Source organism: Poecile atricapillus, chromosome 1 (assembly GCF_030490865.1).
Source record: "Poecile atricapillus isolate bPoeAtr1 chromosome 1, bPoeAtr1.hap1, whole genome shotgun sequence".
NCBI lineage: Eukaryota > Metazoa > Chordata > Aves > Passeriformes > Paridae > Poecile > Poecile atricapillus.
The window spans coordinates 13,362,865-13,385,624 of record NC_081249.1 but is presented as its reverse complement, the minus strand read 5'-3'; the positions used below and the strand labels follow the sequence as shown (position 1 = coordinate 13,385,624).

The window sequence follows — 22,760 nt, the reverse complement described above, 5'->3', positions numbered from 1 at the left end:
CATGTTGGTATTTTTAAGGGACTGGTTTGGTTTCACACAGTATGGAGCTCAGTTTGTGATTTGGCAGTCCAAGGTCAATTTCTCACATGTCTATGGATGGGCACCCTCAGAGAGCTGCACTTGGGAGCTCAAGAGGAATTCTAGCATAAAAGCAGTTTTTGTGTTTGGGTTTATTTCTGCTATGTAAACCCTCAGAAGCTAATTCTCAGTATATCCTTGACAGCCAAAATAGCTGTTAGAAACAGCTTCTACCTTGAAAGGCTTCTACCTTGAAGTTTTTTCAGCGTTCCATGAAGTTTTGCATGCATTCGTAAGTTATTCAAGAAAATGAAAAAACCCAGTTTGTTACCAAGCAACTCCAGAACAGGAAAATGCCTGGGGACCTCTCTTGCTTGGCTCGTTAGCTTTCTTATTAAGTAATAAATGAGGCTCCAGATGGCCAGAATTTTGCTAGAACTGAGATAATTTTCTTTCAGATGAAGAATTTATTTTAAAACTTCAGCTGAGAAGAAATATGTGTGTTGTTCTTTCTCACTGCTTACCATTTGCCATGATGGGGTATTCACAGGAGCTGAGGAGCTAATTAAGCAGCTCAAAATTGCAAAATGTGTCAGCATGTACTGCATATTTGACAGTTGCTGCCTGTAGAAGATAAAGCAAACAGTTGCAGCAGCAGTATAATGGAGATTTATGGCTTTAGGACACAGGCATATGTGGGAGAACAATTTGTAATAAGGGATCAGTTTCTTGTTATACAATTCATGCCTTTTTTAGATGTCTGTAGACTTAGTACTTCAATTTGTTTTCAGTGGAAAGAAGTCTTGTAGTAGACAGTTTTTAAATTAAGTAAGACATATAAAGTCAGGCATGCTTGATAAGAAAAAATAAACTTTTTTTAATGTCAGATCAGTTTATATTCATGATCTAACTCGGGGGCTGTTTTTACTTTAAGCTTTTTAAGCTTAAGCTCCCATCTTCTCTGGGAGTTACATGAAGTGTAGTAAATAATGCCTACTGTCTAAGAGCAGCAGCCATTTAGAAACAGTGTCACAGCAATCCCAAAGTCCTTTTCTGCCCTAGCAACTTGCTTAATTTTTGTATTTCTTTAGCTCAGGCTACTCCCCTCATGTGTCTCCTAGTCCAAAGGCAGCAGGCACATCACTGTGCTTCTGCCAGTGTGCAGCTGGAGCCAGCATTTCAGCATTGTAAAATGATTTTCCATTTTGATCTGCCACTGTGGACTCTTTTCTCGAAATTCATAAATGTGCAGGTCCCTGCAACACATTGATTTAAAATACCATTTTCAGAAGAAAGCTTCAGTTCTGCCCGTTTTCAAGGTCACACATTGACTGTTTCAGTATTTGGAAGCTTCCAGGGGAGTTTCATTAACATGCTTGTGATTGTGGAAGCTGATGCTGCACGTTGTGCCGTGAGAGCTGTCCTGGCAGGCTTGGGCTTGTGGGTGTGTACGGCTGCCCCTGAACACCTCCCTTGCCTGATCCAGCTGGCTCTTCACCCTTTGGTTAATAAATCTCTTTGTAGACATGGAATGCTTGGTATGGGGTCCTTGGGGTGGTGGAGGCCCAACACTCGAGGCATGGTCAGGTTTGCACTGAGGTAAAGGAACCTGGCCCTCTGTGTGTGCCAGGTGTGAGTCACAGCTGTGGTAGTTTCTGTCTGTTGTTGCACTACAGGTTGTTTTCCCCCAGAGAAACAATTCTTCCTTCTTGGTTTTCAGATTAGGGTGTCCCTTCAGTGTCTGTGATCATTCCGATGCAGCACTTGGAAACTGCCTGCATAAAACAGACAGCCATTTGTGACTGGTGAGGCTGGAGTTATGCTTTGTTCTGGTCTTCTGAAATGTATTTTGTCTTGCTGTTAGTGCTCAAATACATAATGAATCTCAACTTTTGGGTTCTTGGTAAGCAGTTGCATACAACATGCAAGAAGATACCATGGGTAGTTCTCTGGGTGCAGTTTCATTCAGGTCAGAACAGCTGGAGTCAGTTCTACTGATGGCATGGTACCACCACCATTCTTTGCGTAATAGCTGGGTTTCAATTAGCTCCTGTGTGGTTCAGCTCTACGTTCTTAATGACAAACTGATTTGGTTTCCCAAAGTGGAAGTTTAAAGGTGTCAGAATAGAGCTGTTTGACCTCATAGCATTATTTTTTCTTCCATTTCTTTATAAGATAGAGACTGTGAGCTTGTGTTTTCTGACAGTTCATGTTTTCTCTGTGACTGTGATACAGGTTTGTGGTGTGGAGTCATTTGAAGAAAGGTTCTCTTGAGGAGGAAAAAGGAGATGAAAACAAGCCACTCAAGATTTGTGGTGCTGTTTGAATTATATTTAATTTGGTACCAGCTATTCTGGGGGCATTTTGTTCTTACACAGGATATAGATTCATGCAGTTTTGTTTGCATGTGAACAATATGAATATTTAAAAGGTTGCTTCTTTTCTGATATAAATGCACTAATTTGTAAGAGGCCTTTTAGATAACCAAGGGGGGATGAGTGGAACAAATGAAAATTTCCCCCAAGGGATAGTTTCCTATTTTGTTTTGGCATTTGGCTTTTAATGACATACCATAGAAGTGCAAGCTCAGGACACTGGTAAAAATGAAGCTCATTAACTTTTAAACTGATGATATAAACTATCTTAAGTACGGTCAAGTAGGAAAGTAACTGGATCCCTACTGGTTAATGTGTTAGTTTTGAAATGAAAAAGCTGGAGCCCAGTATGGTGTGTAGAACATTAAAATAACATCCCCTGTTGGTAATCAGAGCTGGTGACTTGTAAAGAGCAGGTTATAATTAATCTGCTCTTACTGAGCAGATGATGCCTTTGCAGTTCACAGTCACTTTATGAAAAACCAGTGTTTGTAGAGAAATATGATTAGAGAAACACAGGAATACGGTAAAAAAATACCACAAAATGTGCTGAAGAGGACATAATTCATTCTATGAAAGCTGTTTCTAGAATTTGAAATATGTGTGAGACTTGATGTGCACATGCAGCCTAGTTGGTGCCACCAGGGAGTATTTTCCCTTTGAGTGTTCCTGCTGTCACGTGCTTAGGCACAGGAATAATTGTTTTGAGATAATGGAATTTTTGTCTTGATTAATCCCATTAAACATTAAAAAAATTAAGTTGTATTTGTGTGAAAGGCAGAACTGCCTCACCTGGCTCAGAACTTGCGGTTCTGCATTCCTTGTTGAAGCAGGGATTGATGCTGTTGGAGAGAGTATCTAAAAGGGGATGGAGATACCAGGTGTTTAAGAATTGTTTGAACTGGCCATGAAGAACTGCAGGGGAAGGGGTGTTCAGGTCTCATATTTGAGGAACTGGTTGTACCATGGGCGCCTGCTGCATTCTGCAGGGAGATCTGGCAAACGCACTTGTCCTGGGAAGCACCTCAGTTTCTGTTGGAGTTTCAGTCGCACATTCCCTATTAGCATGCTGAAAGTGCATGTCCAAAGGCTTTCAGTTATTTTTATTTCAGTCTATATCTGTCTCCTCTTCCCTCAGGCAGATCCATGAGGCAGTGGCCTTGATTTCCATTTGGATTAGAAATGTTAATGCTACCCTTCCTTACACCAGGAAAGAGCCTTCCTTCCCTTGGGAAAGATAAGGGCAGAAAATTCCTGTGAGTGTGTGCTTGAGAGGAAAGCAATCTCTTGTCAAAATCCAGTCAGAAGAGGAGTTCTTAAGATGTTTGGCATTCTAAGAAGTTTGGTGCTTGAAAGGATCTCCATGCAAGAGGCAAAGCCCTGGCTCTATTTTCTGCCTCATTTTCAGCTCTGTTTTATAAGAAGGTCAGGGAGTTGTGTGCTGCCACATAGGAGTCTTTCCATGATGGTTTGGTACCCTTACACAAGCAAATTTACTGTAGCATCAAACCCTGCTGAGCTGACAGGCCTGGTGTTGGTTCAGGGGCTGCCTTGTTCCTGAGGAGTTTGCCATGAACCAAAACAAGGGTTCCCTCTGGGCTGGGCTGCACACTGTAAGCTCGCTCCCAGGGATGCTCCTTATGTATCTCGCAAGTGGTACCAAGGCACCACTGAAAACAGACCCAAATCCATCTCAGGTGATACAGGTAACCTTGTATTTTCTGGGAGTGTTTTGGTGCGGACTCTGTGCCATTAAATAGTTTCTGTCCTATGCTAAGTGACTTTGAAATTTGCTTATTCTGTAATTAAAAATATTTGGGCTAAGAAGTCCTGAACCTCCACTTGCTGTTTCAGCTTCTCCATGCCTGAGGCAGGACTGTTGAATAAATAGTCTTTAGAGCTGCTGCAGGTACTGACTTCTTACAGAAAGGACAAATGGGAAAGAGCAAAGCAGGAATATTCGTATACCAGACTGACTTGGTTCAAGGAAGAGTCAAGTCCAAAAGCCAGTGTCAGGATTTGTCCATGTGGCTCATGTTTGCTGCTGCAGTTTTCCATCTGGCACAGCCATACATCATCTTGTCACCCACAAGAGCAACTCAGTTGCTGCTGGGATCATTTTTAGCAGTGGAACCAGAATGGCTGCAAAAGCACTGTTTCTTTTTTCCACTTTGAAGTAAGAATTTAAATAGTGGCTCCTGATTCCACTGTGCTGGGACAGGGTAAAGAAGGTATCAGACTTGCTGATGTCTAATGTTGCACCTTTCCTGCTGGGACAGCACTTCCCCACCTTCACCCACATTTTTCTGGTGGCAAGGTAAAGGCAAGGAGAGGTGATTCTCTTTGTGCAGAGAGCAGCAGAACTCAAGCAGCAACATTTTGGGCATGTTGGCAGAGCTGCTCTCAAGGCTTTGTGGGGGTGTAAAGCCCTGGGCTAGCAAGGATGCGGATGACAGGCACTGTACTATCAGTGGGGTTTCCTCTGCAGGTTGTGTTCATGTGTTCAAAGATTCTGTAAAATGAAGGGGAGAGGCAGCTGTGTCTGTCATACACTTTATTGTTCATGTGGAGCTTGGCTGATAAATAGGACTGAATTAAAGCAACACTTGTGAAAAGGAAAACCCAACCATGACTCAGAAGTGCAAAATTGCCTTCCACGTGTCCAGACACCGTAAGATTCTGGTTTGCTGGAGACAGCACATGAATGTACCAGCAGGGCAAAGGCTTCAGCTTAGTGATATCCTAAATGGAAACAAGATACCTAGTACAGAATATGGCTTTGTTGCTGGGTAGCCACCTGTGACCCTGAGAAACATCTTCTGTTAAGAACAGGTCACTGGTGAGTTTTTCTCTAGTTACCATTTACAAGTCATGGTGCTGTCTCCACTCAAACCACTGAGCAAGGGCTGCTGAACAGTAACGGCTAGGAAAGTAAAATGGACAAAAGAAAAATGGTAAAAGCCAAGAACAACAAATCCTTGCCCACCTCCATTGCATTTGGACATGGCTCGTCTATCAACAGCACCAGTAGAAGCAGGCAGTTCCTGTGGTGGTGGAGTGGTTTGTGATGGGAAGACTTAAGACTTGCAAAAGATCAGAAAAACTATCAAGTGCATCCCAGGTATGAAATTACAGTAACAGGTTGCCTAAGGCTGAGAAAGGTCTTAATTGCATCGTCCCATCAGGCACACAGCTGGCGGCAGCTGAAGTAGCTGTAGCTGTCCCTTTGCACATTCCACCCTATTTCCTGCTCATCTATTTTTGCAAAGCTCTGTGAAGGAACTAGTTTGACTCCAGAGGACAAAGTATGAGATGCTGCATACTTGATCTTGTGGTACTCTGAGAGGTGTCTGGCAGAATGTTCCCAAAGAAAAATCTGTTACCTGGTAGTGGAGGAGGGATGAAAGCACTAGGGAGTGAGCAGAGTGTGGGTACCTGGTACCAAGGTCTGTAATTTACTTGCCCAGAAGGGTTTCTGGAAAGGAGTCTGCCTACCAGGTCACTCAGCGAGGTAAGTACAGCTTGCTGCCAGCAAGCACAACCACTCCACGTGCTTCTTGGGCATCTTGGTTGGTCCCTCGGTTTTTTTCCAGCACTGTCATGGAGCCCTCCTTCCTCCAGTATTTCTTGTGCTGCCTGTGCAGGGAACCAGCAAGTGCTGACTGGTGCTGCCCACAGCAGCCAGCGTGTCCTGGTGGGTTTACAATTCCAGGCAGCTGCAGCTCCCTTCCCGTGCTGTCCAAGGCTGTGCCCAGCAGGCTGCCTGTGAGACAGGGGCAGTGGCAGCCTTTACCTGCTGGCCTGGCACCAAAACTGCTGCTGGGCTGGAGAGCCTCAAGCATGCCAGTGTGCTGAGGCAGCTGTGCCAGGCAAGCTTGCGAGCCAAATGGCATCAGTGGCACAGCCCTGCCACAGTGCTGGGGGTTTCCTGCAGCTGTGAGGCAGAGCAGCCCCAGGGCTCAGGAATCCTGCCAGCTCCTGCAGCCATCTCAGCAGGTGCCAGCTGAGGGACTGAACATGGAACCAAATGTCAGGCAGGACTGGCTTTGCCAACTAGGAAGATCAGCATTGAGGGGAGAGCTTCACCTGTGCTACCCTCTGTATCTCTGCTTGGGCTGTACAGGTGTCATGGATGGAGAAAGAAAATAGTTGTGCCTAAACCTGTTCAAACAGTTTGGTTTTTTCCTTTTTTTCCCCCTCCATGTTAGTGTAGAGGAATAGCCTTGGGATCCTCTGCAGGGGCAGTGTGTCAGTTTAGAGTTTGATGATAAGTTTGTTTAACTGGCTGAGTACCATGTGACAACAGCATTGTTTGCTTGTCATTTGCTGATACATAGCTGGGAGCAGCAGGTTTTCCTAGGAGGCCATGTTCCAAGGCCTTGGGATATTTTTATAATTCATCAGTAAAAACAATCAGCACCTTCAAACTGTCTTATTTCCTAGACCACCACATTCCAGTTGTCTTTTCATTTACTTTCTTGCCTTCCAAGTGCAAAGCCAGGGAGAAAACCAGAAGTGATCAGGCAGCTGTTCAGGCACTAGGAACATGGAGAGTGATTTGATAAAGCAAAAAGCTCAACTCTTTACGTACACCCCACACAGAGGCTTGGGCAACAAGCAGCACTGAATATGTTAAATGTATTTCCACCAACTTGCCTGGAGAGCTCTTCATTTCAGTGCATGATTTGGGCTCTGAGGCAGATGTTATTCAAAAGGAAAAAAAACCCCAACTTTATCCCCCATTTCTCAACGTATTTGCTGCAGCAGTGCCATTCCTTCACGTGCCAGAGATGTTCAAGGTCAGCAGGGTACAACTGCATCTTCTCTCTCTGCAAGCTGCAGGCAGCACTTCCCTGTGTGCTGGGTCTGGATCAGGAGCCAGCTGGGCTCCTCTTGCCAGCCGCCCTCGGTGCGGAGCTCCCCTGGGCCTGGCCTGGAGCAGCAGCTGGAAAGCAGCAAGGCAGGGGCAGGAACTTGCACGAGTGTGTTTTTCTGTCAGTCCCTGGGGCTGTGCCTGGCAAGTGCTGCTGGCTGGGCCTTCCAGCACTGTGAGGGAGTGGGAATGGGATAAGCTCTTCCTGAGATCTCCCTTGCTGTGCTCCAGTTCATTTTTGACAGCTCCCAGAGCACCATCCCTGCTGTCAGAGATACCCCTGGTGTTCCTCACGCTTCTCCCCATCCAGTGGTTGAGTTCATAGCTTGTTCTTCTGTCTCATGGTTAAAAAAATAGGTATTTTATTTTTCATCCTCGTCTCCCTCGCTCATGCTGCTGAGGGAGGCAGAGGCAGCTTTTGGAGAAGAGGGAGGGGAGGTCTTATTGATGACCCAGGGTGGAGATGGAGAACGGGATGGAGAGCGGCCTCGCGTAGGACTGCTGTTTGGGCTCTGCCGGGGAGAAAAAGCCTGGAGCATTCGGCCGCTTCGTTCCTGGAACATCTGCTTCTGCAAAAGCAAAGTGAAAAGATGCTCTTTGAGTAGTGCACAGGGGAAGGCTGTGGGCAGGCAGGGGTTGCACTGTGCCTCTCACTGGGGAGAAAGCAGAGAGACAGAGCCTGGAGCACGGCTGGTTTGCCTCTGCTGTGCTCATGATAACCTGGTCCTTGCATGCATTTTTTACGTCAGCCGGGCCACCTCATGAGAACGCCATGTGTACTGGCCTGAGCCACACACGGGGACTCCCTTTGTGGATTTTGTATGTGTTGGTCACACTCTTGTCTCCAAAGGCTGGTTTTCCGCCTGAACACCTAACATTCCTAGTTCCCACAACCTTTTCCTTCTAGAATGTTGGGAAGGACCACCCCTCTCCTCCTGAGCTTCCTGGCTTTCCCAGACTTTATCCCTCTATCCCTTCTCAAGGGAGACAGCCTGGTGCCTGCCAAATACTGGCAGCCACTTCCCCAGGTCCCTGGAACAGGCTCGACCCAAACCCATAAATTGAGGGTGGGCATGTCAGAATTCAGGTGTTTGTTGAAAAGAGAAAACACTTGCAGGCTCTATGTTCTGCTTGGAGCTTTATTGTCACTTTTGCTTTGTAAAGCTGAGTGGAGGCCTGCCAGAGCTGGTAGGGTGGAAGAGACACTTCTGCAGTCAAGCAATCTGCTACACTAAGGCAAGTGCCTCTACTCATTAGCAGCAATGTGGCCTTGCGTCACACTGGGTTATGGAAGACGTGGTATGTGCTGTGCAGCTGCTGTAGGCTTCACATGGAAAATACCAAATCCGAGTGCCCTGATGCTCCTTCTGGGGATGGGGAGCAAGAAACCTCAACCTTGGCTGAAGAACTGGCAGTCGAGTCACAGGTGATCCTTGGCTGAAAGGAAGATCCAGCCCCAACAAAGTTACGTTACCACTCAGGTCTGAGAGGAAAATACTTGTGCAGAATATATGGGTTTGCCTGTTCGGGCAACTGCAAACTTGATCTCAGATAAGTTTTCATCTTGTTTGTATTTCCCTTCCCTCTGCAGTGGCTGTGGTCTGTGCTGACACAGAGTACCTGGCTGCCTATGTTGCTCTTTCTCCTCCTCTCTGAAGCTCAGTATTCCCTGCCAGTGGAGAGGCAAATAGATGTTTGTTTCCCCCTCGGGTTTCTGGGTGTTTGCTAAATCCCAGGGCTTAAAAATCAAGCACAAATACGTAACTTAGCTGTTCCTCTGTGAGCTCCCTCTCCTAATTTACATCTTCATCACATTTGCCTTTATTGACTTAGTTTTAGAGCCTGGATGTTGCCGCAGTGTGGAATGGCAGAACAGTTCCTGCCTGGAGCTACACTTACCAAGGCTCTCATGCATAAAACCCGATGGTGTGTAACCTACCCCTGCATTACTGCTAGGTCCAAATTAGTCAAGACTTCCTAAAAATCTCAATAGTTAGCAGATGGTGGTTGCTCCTGATAAATGGTGCCAGAAAGCATTCAGATGGTGGAAGATTTCTGCAGCTGAGAGCTGCAAGGATGTCACTATGGCTGGAAAAGCCCCATAGCCTGTTTGCAATTCAGTGGTAGGGGTGCAAAATTTCTCTTTGTTCTGTTGGCTTGTTTCACCCTCTCACTGAAGATAATCCCCAACAAAAAAAAACCAAAACATGTTTGATATGAAATATCTTTTTCCTAGCCAATCAAAAAACTTTGACTTCCTTCTGTTACTTCAAACAACTCCGTGACACAGGGGTGCTTTGTGGTGGTGTGGTAGCAGTGCTGGAAGACATCCCAGCCTGGCTTGGCCTGCACCATCCCATGTAGCAGGGAATATTGGACTGTGCCTTAGTCTCAGGAAGTCAGGGATGGGAAGGGGAATCCCACATTCCTGTTAAGTCCCTCAGCAAGGCTGTAGGACACCTGCTTCCCAGGCCTTCAGTGAAGAGTTTGTTGCTTGAACAAACGGATACTCACACCTTCAGCAGGGCAAGCACCCAGCCCCTCCATGTCGCCTCCTGCCTTAGTGCTGGAACCACCAGGCTGCTAGCTAAAACCACAGCTCTGCAGGAGACGGAGGTGGTGTCATTCACCTGCCTCAAAACACCTCTTTCCCTCCAGCTGTGCCCTAGCAGTGCCAGACAGCCATGCCCTTTGCAGGCAAGGAGCTCCTTGGGCCATTGGGTGCTGAAGAACAAGTGTTAATGACTTCCTTGGAGTACTGGAGTGTTAGACAAGGCTGGATGCACTGCTGTCCTTTACCAGAGGTAGGGAAGTAATTTCAAAGCTTTGATTCAAGCAAGTTCAGGTACACCCAACCAGTTTAGGGTTTGTTTTTAGGCAAACTTGCTACTGGGAAAAAAATATTTTGCCTGTTTCTGAATTTTATTGCCTGTATGTTGATGCCCCTTTGCTTTACAAAGCAAGTGCCGGCTATTAGAGAAGGCTTCTGCTTTTGAGCTGCTCATTATTCCAAGGCCATTTTAGGTCCAGGCTGCAGACACGTGGTGTGGCTTAAATACCATCTCCCAGGTTCCAGTTGCAACCTGTCTTCTCTGAGCCCCACCTCAGATGTCTGAGGTGATTCAGCTGTCTGGAAGGCAACCCTCCCCAAGTGCCTCTGTGTGTTGCGCAGGGGGAAGCCAGACCCTTGAAGGGACACCTCATCTGAAGGGACATTTCTGAGAGAGACTGGCACAGAAACTCTGCCCTACGAGCTGTGCTTTCTCGCCCCTGACCTCAGCTGTAGGCACCTGCTTGTGTCTGAGAGGAGCTGGAATGGACACCTGCACCCTGGAGTGGTGTCTCTGCCATTAAGCCCTGCGTGCCAGGCTGTGTCTCACATCACAGGAAAGTTTCATGCCACACTAATCATTGTTTCTGACCTCTCTGTGACTCTCTTGTAGGAAGCATATGCACAAGGGGATTGCACAGGTGGGCAAAATTGCCCATGAATTACAGACAGCTAGACATTTGAAAACTGACATTTTGACCTCTTTCACAGACAGACTTTTTTTTGTGGGTTACATAGCCCTTACTTTTAGAAAATTGATGCTAGCATAAAGTATATTATAATAATTATTTGTGAAATAATAATAGCATATTAATGGCATGCAAATTACTGATCTAGGAATCCAGCATGCCCATAACGATTCCTGTACTTTTAATGTCAACATTAAAAGCAACTTCTACCTAACAGTGATAAGGCAAATTAACATTAATAACAGTTTTGACACTAATAGTAAGTTATCATTATTTTAAAAGTCTTTCCTGTTGCCAAGGCTCAAACTGATTTTAAAAAAGCTACACCACCTCTCAGCTTGCTGTCACTGATGCTTTTCCTACAACACTGTGAAGAGATTTCACTCTTGTTCTTAGCAAAGGTCCCTGTGATTGCACCAGACTTCCTACTCTGTGGTCAAACACCTACTCAGGAAACAAGTTTCTAGATTTTAAAAGACCTTTGCAGAGCACCTTTTCCTTAACTGAATTTGGTAAAATGTTTTATCAGCAAAGGTTTTTAAAAATGTCATTACTGTGCAGTGTTGAAGTGGGTAGAGCCAGGAAACAGGATCAATGCTTTTGAATTCTTTTCCTCTCTCTGCACAGCTAAAGTCATCTCGTGCCCTGTGGGTATCTCATGCTCTGTTAGCATCACCTTTAGTTATTCAGCACATATGGCTGAAGGACCATCCCACATAGGGAACACCAAGCTCTGTGGGCAACAACTCACAGAGGAAACTTCATGTGGATGTAGACAATGCAGGTAAACCTGGGCATTTCATCAGAAGAGTTACCTTCTTGCCCTCCCCCAGGAACATGACAGTGTCAATGAACAAACTGTTAAATAAGCTCATTGTTCATGTGGCTGGGGCCTGTGTTGTTCAGTGACCACTGCCTTTGCATGGACAGAAGTAGCTGTAAGATGACACAGTCTCTGTTTTGAAGCTTTTACAACCTAATTTTAGGTTTTTCTGAACTGAGTGGTAATCAACATGGCAAGTCAGTGCAAAGATGAGAATGCCAGTAAGAGGCAGGCACTGCATGACTTGGTAGCACTGAGACACAGCACTGATGTGAGCTACTTAATTCACAAAAGCTCTGAAACTCTTCCTATGTGTTTGTTTCCAAAAAATTATCTGCTGAGTTCCTTGCAACAGAAGGTGCCTTTTTCAGAGTTTGCAACCAGAGCAGCATGTCTGAGATGGTGCCTCCACTGAAGGTGCCCCCATCTTTGTGGGCTTTCACCACAACACAGATAAATTCTACATTCAATTTAAGCTTTGTTACAGTTTCAGTGCAGCAAAGCAAAGTCATACAAGCAAACAAAGCTTCTTGAGGTTTGACAGTTCTGAAGCTATCAGAACTGACTGATGTGGGCCAGGACTCTTCTGGGGCTCTGAAGTGTCACCAACTCACCACTCAGTGCATGGGTTTAGTTTGAGCAGATTTCTCTCCAGAAAGATGCTGTTGCAGATTCTGAACTTTACAAGGCACTTGTGGACCTTTAGTAAATGGCTCTCTGAAGCTAGCACATACCAAGGAGAACTTTGCAAGTGCTTCAGTCCCACCTGAGCCTTCCCTGCTGTCAGTTAGATGAGCCTGAACCTGACATGTAAAATAATTTCTTGTAACTTTATATCAGTAGTTTCTGAAGTTAGAAAATTATAATCTTCTACTGCTGAATACAGACCATGAAGAGAAATACTGAAAACCTTTTCAATGGTCCTGTTTTTCCTCACTACTTCCAGTGTATATCTCTGATGTCAGAGTGTTGCACTTAATGCTAATGGGGCCAATAGACTGTAATGGCCTGTTTGCCTGTGTGGTGCTGTGATGCAGCTCTTCTGAATGCAGTATTATGTTCACCATCACACCTTCACAAAATACAGGTATTATCCCAAGCAAGCAAGAGCCAGAAGCAGCAAATCCTTCTGTTGCAGTATCGGTATGTATTAGTAACGTCAGCAGCCAGGTTTGCCATTATCCTGCTGTGCTGGCTTTCGAGACAAAGACTGCAGCAGAAGTATCTGCTCTTGACCTGTGTTAGAGAGAAGAAATAAGAACACTCAGATTTCCTGGGATGGCAGAATACCTACCCAAGCTCCGTCAGGTCCAAACAGCTCTAAAAAGTTGCCAATAAATTCCCTGGACTTTTCTTCCCATTTCTGAATGAGGTCATGGCTCTTCTCTTCCACCTTGTAAACAAATTCTTTTGACTTTTCCTCCACATTCTTGACTTTTTCTTTCATTTTGTCCACTTGGTTTTGAAAGCGGTATTTCTTCTCCTGTTTTAAAAGCGTGATCAAAGATTAATAAAAAAACCTTGGAAATAATTAGCCACAGACAGTTGAGAAGAAGAAAAAAAATTTGCATTAATACATCCTAATGCATATGACCTTGGTTAGCTATTCCCACATTATTTTTATAAATGCAAGTTGAACATTTGTGGAATGAAGTGCAGAAGGTACATATTGAAAAGATGTCTTGTGTGATTACTGTGTTTTAATCCTCTACATGAATCTTTCTGTATTTTCAAACTGAATGCCCTTTGAAACTGATATGAATCTTGTAAAGGATAGGAGTGAGAAATTAATAGCTCAAACTTAACAGTAGGCAAAAGGCAAATCTCCCTATGTTTCCTAGCAAATGCTGCTGACTTGACAGCCTGGGTATTAACTTGGACCAAAATGTTTATTTGGGTGGATTTCTGCAGAGCAGAGGGAAAACTCTCATCAGTTCTGAGCCTGGATAATACAGGAGCTTCTGGCTGCAACACAGATGTGTGTAGGCCAGTGGCTCGCGACCAGCAAACTTCACAGAAAAGAGAACAACTCCTAATTGCTAAGCTGCACAGAAAAAGAGAGAGAGAAGAAGAGTATTAGGGAGCTTCTGGCAAAAGCTTCTGAAATACTTCAGCATTAAAGAGCTTTTGTATTGAAATGCTTGGGTGCTCCACAAATTTTTGGTGCAAGCAAATAAGCAAGCCTGTGCTCTTGAAAGTGTGGTGGTCTGTGTAGAAGCACAGATCACTACTGGCTTTTAATTTTCTGTTAACTCCATTTAATGGCCACTTGAATTTACTTTAAAAACAAGCACTGAAGTGGGGTTTATTCTAGCTCACAAATCACTAAAAGTACTGTCTTTGCAAGCCACAAGCACAAACTAAATCCCCGAGGTCCAAAGAAACCAAACTCCCTCTGTACCTAAAGGGTGATCAGCCCTTTAATGAGGAAACCAGTGCTCTTGTGAAATTCTGGGGATTTAATTTTGAGACAAACAGTCTCTGGTGCAAATCAGTATTTCTGCATTTCAATTACTGTAAGCTAAACAATCAGATGTTAGGAGGTTCTTGGAGAGACATCAGTGTCTGAGATGGGGGCAAGCATAACTTATGCAACAGTATCTTAACCTCACAGCTGCTAAATTTGAGGATCTCCAAGCATCCAGAATGCCTTATTTTAATGGATATTTGCAACAGTGATCCTTCTGGATGGAGTACTTACAAGCAGGATTTTTATTAAAGGTGTAGAAGACTTAAAAAAAAAAGCACAGTGAAATAAATATTTATGCCCTGTGATCTGGGGTTTATCTGCCAGACTTCAAGATAAGAAAGAGAAACTCTAATGAAATTACACAATTCAGTCCTTCACAAGGGGGCTTCCAAGCTCCAGGGAAGGAGGTGAGAAGTCCTGCTGTGAGCCATCTTAGTCACAACAGAGGCTTCAGTTTTGTGGGTTAGCTTGAGGTTTTAAATCAAGACTTGAAACAGAAAATGAAGGACGATAAAGTCTAATTTCCATAGTGTTTATTCCTCATTGGAGAGGCAGGTCAGTATATGGAAGATGAATAATCTGAGCTATCCTTTCACATGACACTCTTGCCATTGTGGCTTCTGAGCTCTACAGCAGCATCATTTATGTACCAGCTCCCAAGCATACTTCCTTGTCTTTTGAAAACCATTTTAGCTTTTCCTAGTAATCTCACTGCTCTGTGACTGGCTTTGTTAGGGTTTTGGGGGTTTTTGTGGTTTTGTGTTTTGTTTTTTTTGTTGTTTTTTTTTTTTAATTCTATCACATTGGAAAAACTTTGGATCTCAAAATCCATGCTCTCTGGGCTGCCTTCTTGGAATAGGAATAAAGAAAGAGATTGTGTGTTGGGTGAATGGTTGAGCAGTCTCTGGTGGGAGGGTGGGCTCCATCCTAGTGTGTCATTGTCACCTACAGATCAAGGAGGAAGAGGTAGCAGCATTTTTGTTAGAAGTGTAAGATGGAAATGAAGCTGCTAATTAATAGGAGCAATTAAAACTATCCTCAGCTTACCAGCTTCTTTTAAATTAAGTTCTTTCCAGCTATTTTAAAAACAGCAGGAGGAACTTTACATTCAGGATACTAGGAGAGTGTTTGAGGAGCAAATGTGGATCAGAGTACTCACATTTATAAAACTGACATTCAGCTCTTTGGCGGTGTATCCTCGCTGGAGGTTGCGTCGGGCATACACGTCGTAGTCCCGGACGATCCGTGTGATGATATCTGATGTGGAGATACCTTCGGTTCTCTGCGTAGGTACAAACATTCCTGAGCAAAATGGGAAAAGAAAGCCTGCTTGATAAAGCTTGGCAGGACCAGGCACTGCGGCAGATAGCTGAGCATGAACACAAAAAATGCCTGACAAAGGTAAGAAGCTTGCAATTCTGCCTTATTCCTAGTTCTCTCCTGTTGTTTCTGTGAGTTTGGGGAAGGCAAGGTCGTTATACTACTTGCTTTTTTCTCAAGTCTTTAGAAAGACTAAAAATTGCCCTTTGTACAGTGTCAGCTGTGATGTGAAAGTTATTAGACTGGCAGGGGCTCCTGATCCAGGAAGGCCAAGCTTCACACCTGCAGCCAATTCACTGAGCAGTTCTTTCCATACGCACAGCCCTTATTTAATGTTATATAAAGGAGCGGGGAGGTTTGCTGCTCTCCTTTATTTCCACTCCTGTGCTGCACCATCTGACAGTCTCTGTTCTGCTAACTAGAACAGACCAGCCTCTGGCCTTGACAAAAGCCAGGAAAAAGATGCATTACAGTAACTGGAAAACACCCTGGAGTTGCCAGTGGTTTATAACAGGAAGATGAAGTGAAATGGTAGTGTTTCACATCCATCCAGTCATGCCAGTGGCTGCGTGACCATCCTTCCTACTTTGACAAATCAGTCCCCAAGAAAACTTGCTAATTTATCAATACTGCTTGTATTTTCCTCAACACAATTGAGACATATGTGGCTTTCTAATTGCTCCTCACCAAGGCACGAGCACTTGAACTGTTAACGCAATTCACAAATGCAATAGTAGCACAGTGCAGGCACACCTTGGTTTAGTAGTTATTCAGGGCTACCAAAAAATTACTACTCTCACTTATATGTAATGGCAACATGAAACTGCTGATGAAAGAGAGAAGACTGGAGATGGTTTGGGAAAAGAAAGTAATGTTTTGTCTTAAAACAGTGTAATAACTCTTGGCAAATTAATCCTCACGTTCACTTTAAGCAAACGTAGGTACCTAATTTTACAGGTTGGAAAAAGACTCAGGGAAGGAATCAAGAAGCTTAACAGCCTCTTGTGACTAAATGCTATGTGATATTTTTTCTTTCTGATCTCTAATTAATACTCTGCTAGAAAAATAGATTACTTTAATCATGAGCAGACATGTTTCCTTGATCGCTGTTTTTCAGGCTTGCAGCAGTCACTTAGGAAACTATTTCTGGAAGCAGTGAAACCCATTTTGAACCAGAAACCTTTACAGATAGGAGTTAAAAGAATAGATGGACAAAATCCAAACCCCAGCTTTGTTAAGCCGTTTGTGGAACTGTAGGTGGACATGACCCTTAGTCACTGATTTTCCTTTCATGTGCTTTGTGTGATGGACTGATCCATGTTTTCCAAGCTAATTGTTCATAGATGAGCACAGTTTTAGTCAGTGTACTGTTACACAGCTCACCATTGCCCATATGCCCTCCCATCCACAGAAGGTAGTTGGGAATTGCGAACCCATGAGAATCTACTCAAGGAGCTCCCTGGTTCCCATCTGCTTTTCTGCTCTCCAACAATCTGATGTGGGAAAATGAGAGTACTGGAACTATGGAAAAATGTGCAAATGCATCAATAGCACTGGTCTATTTAAAACTAAACCCCTAGGAGAAAGGGGAAATTAATTATTGCAATAACGTTACTCTGGACTGGAGCATTAGGGACTATTACAGCACTAGATCTCAAAACTCATCACAAATAAGTTAACATTATTCCCAGTTTATATGTAGAAAATTTAGCCATACAAGACTCAAGATGCTTCCCTGGTATCTCGTGTTGACAGACACAACGGAACACAAGTCCCTGAAGCTGCAAGTCCGTATTCTCTTCTGCAAAGTTTGAGCTTCTCACTGGGTCGTGTGTGCATGGTGCCTGTGCTCAACGACAGCAGAGAGAGGTGTGCCAAGTTTGGGCATTCTCACACCAAGTCTGGTAATGATCCAGTGACACCAAGAGCTCCTGTCATGTTGCCCTGTGCACTCAGCACCTTACAGAAGAAAAGCAAAATAGCTGCCTGTCCAGCATGTGTGCAGTATGTCCCTTGGTGACCCATTCGTACCAGAGGGGCCTTTTTTCACTGCCTACTGAAGGAAGCTGGCGTTGGCTCTGAAACTATAGAACAATCATTCCCAAAGGAGGGTTGTGAGTCTGATACCACAGGGAGGTTCACAAGTGGAAAAAGATCAAGAACTGCTGCTATAAAAAGCTTATTCCTTCAGCTTAGGTCAATACCTGGTCTGTAACTGTCATTGCATAGTTTGAGAAGGTCACTTTGCATGGCATATTGCCATCAGACAGATTGCTCTGGACAGATCAGACATCAGATCATCAGACAGATTGTTCTGCATAAACATATACATGTTTATGCAGAACAGAGAGGCTGGATTTGCCAGAGTTCAAAGCAGTATCTCCAGGGAGCAGCAGCAGAAGGATGTGATTTGTTCCTCTTCCTTGCACTGTTCACTGTATTACGATAGCTACTACTGGCAAATAGTGGCTTAATGTTATCTCCTCAAATTTAATTAATCTTCCTTGAACTGAAAAAACACAAATTCTTCATGAGTTCAGCATCTTCATGTTCAGTGTATTATGGTAGTCAACCAAACTACAAAACAGTCATGGCAAATTAATTACTCTGATACTGATTTAAACCCTCTGCCAGTGTAATTAAAAGAACCCTCAGTGCAAGTGGATCCTAATAGCTCCAAAAGGTTGCCTCTGCTTGCCCATATTCAGGATTGGGATGTGTCAAGGAGGTATCAGCTCATGGTTATCAAAAACAGACTAAAGTTGTCGGGGCTGCTATGGGAACTGAAGTCATTTTCATCCATTCAAAAGTCTTAGTCAAGCACTATAAAATTGTTTTAAAAATGCAGATGGGACTATTTTGTGCTAGATCTGAATGGCTGGAATTCAGCCAAGGATGTCCTTGGAGGTTTTCTTTCTGTTCATGTCAGCAGTACCTACCATTAGGATATAAGACAATGTGATATCTCTATTGCTTCTCTACCAGCAGTTGTGGTTAAAAGGCAATAAAAGAATTTGAGCTGAGGCTGAAAAGGAAGATGCTAAAAATGTAAAGTTGCCCTTACCTGCCTCCTTTATGTGTTTGTATACATCATCCGATCCAGCGGAAGAGTACGGGATGTCATCATGTGCTACGAAGTCAATCTGCCAGTGAACAGAAGAAGAATCACATCCCACCATCACCAATTTTTGGTCCACTGGGGGACTGTTATGGTGAGTTATCCCTTTTCTTGACTTCAGCTAACTTGCTTTTCACATTCTCATCCTAAAGCAATCACCTAGTGTATTGTACTAGGTGATTGCTTTAGATTTGGGCCTGCAACTGCTGTGTTGTATGATCAATTATGATAAAACAGAAGTCTTCTTTCCAAAAGCACTGCCGCTACCACATCACTCTGACTGGCTCACTGTGAAATGTAGTAGAAAACCCATTCCTGTTTTTATTCCTACTGCAAAAGCAAGTGGTGAAGCCTTGGCTTTCAAAACCATGGAGGCAGGATAATTTATTTTGGGTCCTTAGGGCTGTGCATATATACATATATACATGTATACCTAGTACTGTCATGCTGTCATTTTGTCACTCAGTGATGCAGACACTAAAATACATCCTACTTCATTATGCTTTTGTTAAGATCCATATGTGTTGCAAGGCAATCAATGGCAGGTAAAACACTGTCCTGACTTTTAGAGAGCACATAGTATTTTTACATATTACACCTGTTGCCATTAATAAGAAACATGCCTTTAATTCAGGACTTCAGTCACTAGATGACAACTTTACTGGTATACCATCTCCTTTTCTAAAAGTCAATTTATCAGTAATTTTTTCAGTGTTATCTTACCCTTCAAAAATCCCAGCAGAGTAATCATCTCAGCATACTGAGAAAAAAAGGCAAAATAAGTATGTTTTCTGACAGAGATGGAGGTAAGGAATGCTATGCACCTAATTTCAGTGACTGGAATTCACCGAATTAAATAATTTGCTCCACCTAACAGAATTTCAGATTTGCTCATTCCCAACTGTTGGTCTGCAAAGGGGAAGGGAGAGATAAGGGGAGAAATGTACCTTATGTTTTTCAAGGAACTCAGGTGTCAGTGTCCAGGGTGCATCTCTGATGACCTCATCCACATAGCGACAGTGTCTGAGGGCTTCATATCGCTCAGTTTCATTCATCACAGTGAAGCCTTTGAATTTATGAGTTAAATCATCACTGCAAACTAAAACATAGAAGTATGAGCAAAATGGTTCCACATTCAGTAAAATTAGCATGACCAGGAGTTGATAATTCCTAGATATATCCATCAAGCACTTAATGATTAGCTTAGCAATTTTTGGGGTGTTCCAGGGCATCTAAAAGATCTGCTTGGAGTTGGCAGATACAGCTCTGTAATAACAAGAGAACCTTCTCTTTCTGGAGCTGCAGCCACAGGCCAAGTAGGATATTGTAAGACACCTCAGGTGGTATCCTTTACGTGCTAAGGTAAACCAAGCCCCTCTTAAATGGGTATTTCATGGGCTGTGATACTTCAGGTGTGATGGCCAATGCTTTGAAACCAATCAAAGAACACAGCTTGGACAATCAGAGAGTATTCACTAAATTCAGGTATCACAAAATGGTAGAGGCAGGAAAACCAGTTGACATCACCTGCTCCCAGAAGTCAAATGCAGGTTCCTCAGGGCCATGTCCAGTTGGGTTTCCAAAGATGAAGACCCCTCAGCCCCTCTGGGCCTCCATTTCCTGTCGGCAATTTCCTGCTTTTTATTTTTATGTAAACAACACTCTAAAAAGTGAATTTGCCAACAAAGCTCAAAATCACAGTGGGACAGTTTCTCATTAAATAAACCCTAAAGAAAAACAAGTCATAGAAAACTTTGTAGGAATCTGTCTCCAAGCTTAGCTTTGAGTTCAGCAGGTTTTACAGAAAGAGAAGTAAGGCTTATGCCATGTTCAAATGGAAAGTTGCTGAAGAAAGCCCCAAGGAAAGCACTCGGAGAAGCCATATGCTTTACTGAAATGAGCAGAGTTAAAGGTCCAGAAATCATGCATATTTAACTCTGGATGTACCAACACTTTGTCACATTGCTTTTAAAATGAGGGGCAGGAACAACCACATTACCAGAGGACTGTAAAGGTTAGGTATTATCTTTCTACCCACATAACATTGTGTTAAAACCAGTGACCTTCTCCACAATCATCTCTGTCCAACATTACAGCTACAACAGTCATTTGACACCCCACATGGAATAATGTGATACCCATTTATAGCTGTGTTACTAGTGGTTGTCCTTCACCACAGGTCAAACCTGTGCCTTTGGATCTTTGTCTGTAAATGTACTTGACAAATGATAAATGCAACATTACCAGTGCCGCAGTGAAGTGTAAGAGCAGCCCTACAGCTGCTGCTTCTTTCTAAATTGAAAACATCAACCTATCAGGCAAGGTGCCGACAAAGATGCAGTCTTTTTTGAGTTCTGAAATGGATGTTCTTGCTGTGATGGTCATTAAGGACTTTCAAAGTAGGAAAAATGTAGAAAGGCTTAGATGGCCCTGAAGCTTGTGCAAAATTTAAAGGCAGATAATAACATACGTATGAATTTCAGCAAGCAAAATGCTGGTCTGTCCCATTTTGTCAGTTTTGATGCCTGCTGACAAGAAATTTAATAGTGAACAAAGCATATTCAGGAGAAAGATCCCTTCAGAGACTGTAGTTGTATTTATTTACAGCCTTTACGACATCTTTAGGCTATCCTCTCCTAGAAGAAAAGGTCTATCAAAATTATTGGAAAATAGTAATTTTTGCTTGAATTCTGAAGAAAGGTTTGATTTTATTTTCTGATTATTATTTGTTTGTGTACAATACAGACACAATACCTTTCTTTGTACTTCTTTTGAATCTGTCATCCTGCTCTAATGACTGATTTGGGAAGGTATAAATGTTCATTTTAAAAAGAAAACTGATCTTAGGTCCAAATAATTGTCTTCACAAGAAGCAATAGAAGGGGTTGGTTGTGATGCCCACAAAGACATATGACACCGGTGCTTTTGCAGCACAAATTGTACGTGGGTGTGGGAAGGTGTCCATTTTTTAAACATGCTAACACACAGTGCCTTGCTGGGAGAAGGTGCTGATGAGTGCTGGCTGCTTTGTCCTTCCTGCCAAATATAAGGCAAAGTGAAGCTATGCCATGAATTTTGAAGGAGCCAGGCTTTCACCCCAAAGCTCCTTCCCTTATCTGGGGCAACCCCTAATCATTTAAAAACAACATAACTTTCATTTTTTTTTAAACCTTACAGTCTTGTGCTTCCACTTGCTTCTTCTACAAGTTGTCTGGCTCATCAGGAAACCAGAGAATCCTTAATGTTTCCTTTCTAACAAAGGGACTTGTCCTTTACATCACAGGAAGCTCCATGGGAATTGCCACATTTCATAAACTTGAGTAAAACTAAAAAACATGTTTATAAAGAGATTTGTTTTTCCTCTCTGTTGGATATTCCCCCCCACCCCACAACTATTTGGGACAAATATGTAAAATAATGCACCTTATAGTACCTGAAAGTTGCACTCATGTTCACTGTAAAGCATTTGAGCAGCTGAATGAAGATTGCTGTGAAATGTTTCTGCGAGGAATATCTCAACCCTGGAGGTGCAAGGAAAATGGAACCAAACTGCACATTTATGAGGCTTCATGAGAGCGGGGCTTGCACAGCCAGCTAGGCAGGAAAGAGCCACCCTCCAGTGACTCCTCTGGCACAGGCCAACTGCTGAACAGCTGTTAGCCAGGCACACAAGAAAAGAAGAGATTCATAACAAAAAAAAAAAAAAAAAAGGAAAAAAGAGAAAGTAACCTGCCTGGGGACACCTGTGAACCGAAATTGCATTCCACTCATGACCTACATTTGGGTCTTCAGAGACAATGGGCCAGACTTAGCTTCTGTGAAGGTGCTGAAGGCTGGGTCTGGACCTGGCACGCAGAGGTCATGCTCTGTGCCTGGCTGGCAAAGGGACCAACGAGCCAGAAATAAATAATGGTTGTTCTCATTCACTCATTTCCATCTTTGAACAATTTTGAGCAAATAACTGAAAAAGGTAAATTATTCATATGGAGCTATTTTAAGCTCAGGGCCATGCAGACACCTGCTTTAACTAGAATGGGAATTGTGCCTGTGCTGCTGAGAGCAGAATTTGACTTTTACTTTAATTGATGCAATTGTAAGATGTAATTCAAGGCAAATCACCTATAGAAAGCCCCTGAGTGAAAGTAGCATTCAAGTCATAGAGTATAATCAGCTGGGGGTGGGAGCACAGCAATAACTCTCTGATAGTGAAGCACAGAAGCAAACATCCAGTGCAATAAATAACT

General features: G+C 43.4%; 1 protein-coding gene across 3 annotated transcripts in view; it reads right to left on the bottom strand.

Moving 5' to 3' along the window:
* Positions 1–4,932: 4,932 nt before the first annotated feature.
* PCYT1B (phosphate cytidylyltransferase 1B, choline) overlaps positions 4,933–22,760 on the bottom strand; it is a 31,898-nt gene continuing 14,070 nt past the window's right edge. For 2 of the 3 annotated variants that reach the window (XM_058829982.1, XM_058829984.1), the window contains 5 exons: positions 19,464–19,615; positions 18,463–18,541; positions 15,238–15,380; positions 12,903–13,091; positions 4,933–7,835 (listed from right to left, as the gene is read on the bottom strand). In XM_058829982.1, the coding sequence (XP_058685965.1) occupies positions 7,629–7,835; positions 12,903–13,091; positions 15,238–15,380; positions 18,463–18,541; positions 19,464–19,615 (770 nt within the window). In that variant the 3' untranslated portion in view covers positions 4,933–7,628. Of the gene's footprint in view, positions 7,836–8,394; positions 8,704–12,902; positions 13,092–15,237; positions 15,381–18,462; positions 18,542–19,463; positions 19,616–22,760 lie in introns of those variants that run through there. The other variant, XM_058829983.1, reaches the window with a different exon arrangement.